This window comes from Nanorana parkeri, unplaced genomic scaffold (assembly GCF_000935625.1).
Source record: "Nanorana parkeri isolate BGI_ZX_2015 unplaced genomic scaffold, ASM93562v1 scaffold748, whole genome shotgun sequence".
Taxonomy (NCBI): domain Eukaryota; kingdom Metazoa; phylum Chordata; class Amphibia; order Anura; family Dicroglossidae; genus Nanorana; species Nanorana parkeri.
Window position 1 is genome coordinate 71,782 of NW_017307016.1, and position 892 is coordinate 72,673.

Sequence of the window (892 nt, forward strand, 5' to 3'; positions counted from 1 at the left end):
ACCCCCCAGTAGTGTGTGTCTCGCCCCCTCCCACAATGGAGAGACCCCCCAGTAGTTTGTGTCTCTGCCCCTCCCACAATGGTGAGATTTCCCCCCAGCACTATGGACAGACATGAAATACATAGATGTCTCGGGTCTCTCAGGTCCATATAAACAAATTCTTGGATCGGTCACATGGGTTCGGCGTTGGTTCCGGCCCTTTAACTCACCCCTGTCCGCTGAAGACGAGCTGCGACTCCTCTGTGATCTTCCACACTCTGACCGTCCCGTCTCGGCCCCCCGACGTCACGCAGCGCTCTCGGCTCAGACTGTCCAGTCCGGTGATACAATCCTGGTGCCCAAAACTGAAGATAAAAGGAATTTTGGTGTCAACTTACAACGATGATTTATATATCGCCGACATAAACCATGGCGCCGTACGGAGACGTTCAGCGTGTTCTACGTAGTGCTGAGCTGTATCACATCAGTCCGGCCCGCCGATGGCCCCATCGCTGTGTTTCTGGGCTGCGGGTGGACACCAGAGCACATACAAACTCCTTGCGGACAGAGCCCAGTTGGGAAATGAACCCGGGGCCCCAGCACTGCAAAACCCCATTGAACCCCAGAGCCGCCGCCCCCCCGTTACCCTTCACAGATCTCTATGCCGGTGACAGAGCCGGGGTGGGCGGGTCAGCTCTCCTCCGCCCCCCCCCGCCCGGCACAGTGAACAAGCAGCAGGCAGAGCAGGGCGTTGTGTCGCACACTTACAGCGTCTCGATGTACGAGTTCTCCGCCACATTCCACACTTTGATGGATCGGTCGTGTGAGGCGCTGAAGAGCTGGTACGTCCCCTTCTGGAAGGACAGTCCCTGCGAGGGTGCAGAATGAAGGAATTAAAGGAGAACTCCCGGCA

At 57.4% G+C, this 892-nt stretch overlaps 1 protein-coding gene across 1 annotated transcript in view; it reads right to left on the minus strand.

Annotated features, from left to right (window-relative positions):
- The window catches only part of RRP9 (ribosomal RNA processing 9, small subunit (SSU) processome component, homolog (yeast)), a 13,893-nt gene that overhangs the window by 7,380 nt on the left and 5,621 nt on the right, over positions 1-892 (minus strand). Inside the window, exons 9-10 of the mRNA XM_018564366.1 lie at positions 748-848; positions 210-344 (exon numbers count right to left, since the gene is read on the minus strand). Of these exons, the coding sequence (XP_018419868.1) occupies positions 210-344; positions 748-848 (236 nt within the window). The remainder of the gene's footprint in view (positions 1-209; positions 345-747; positions 849-892) is intronic.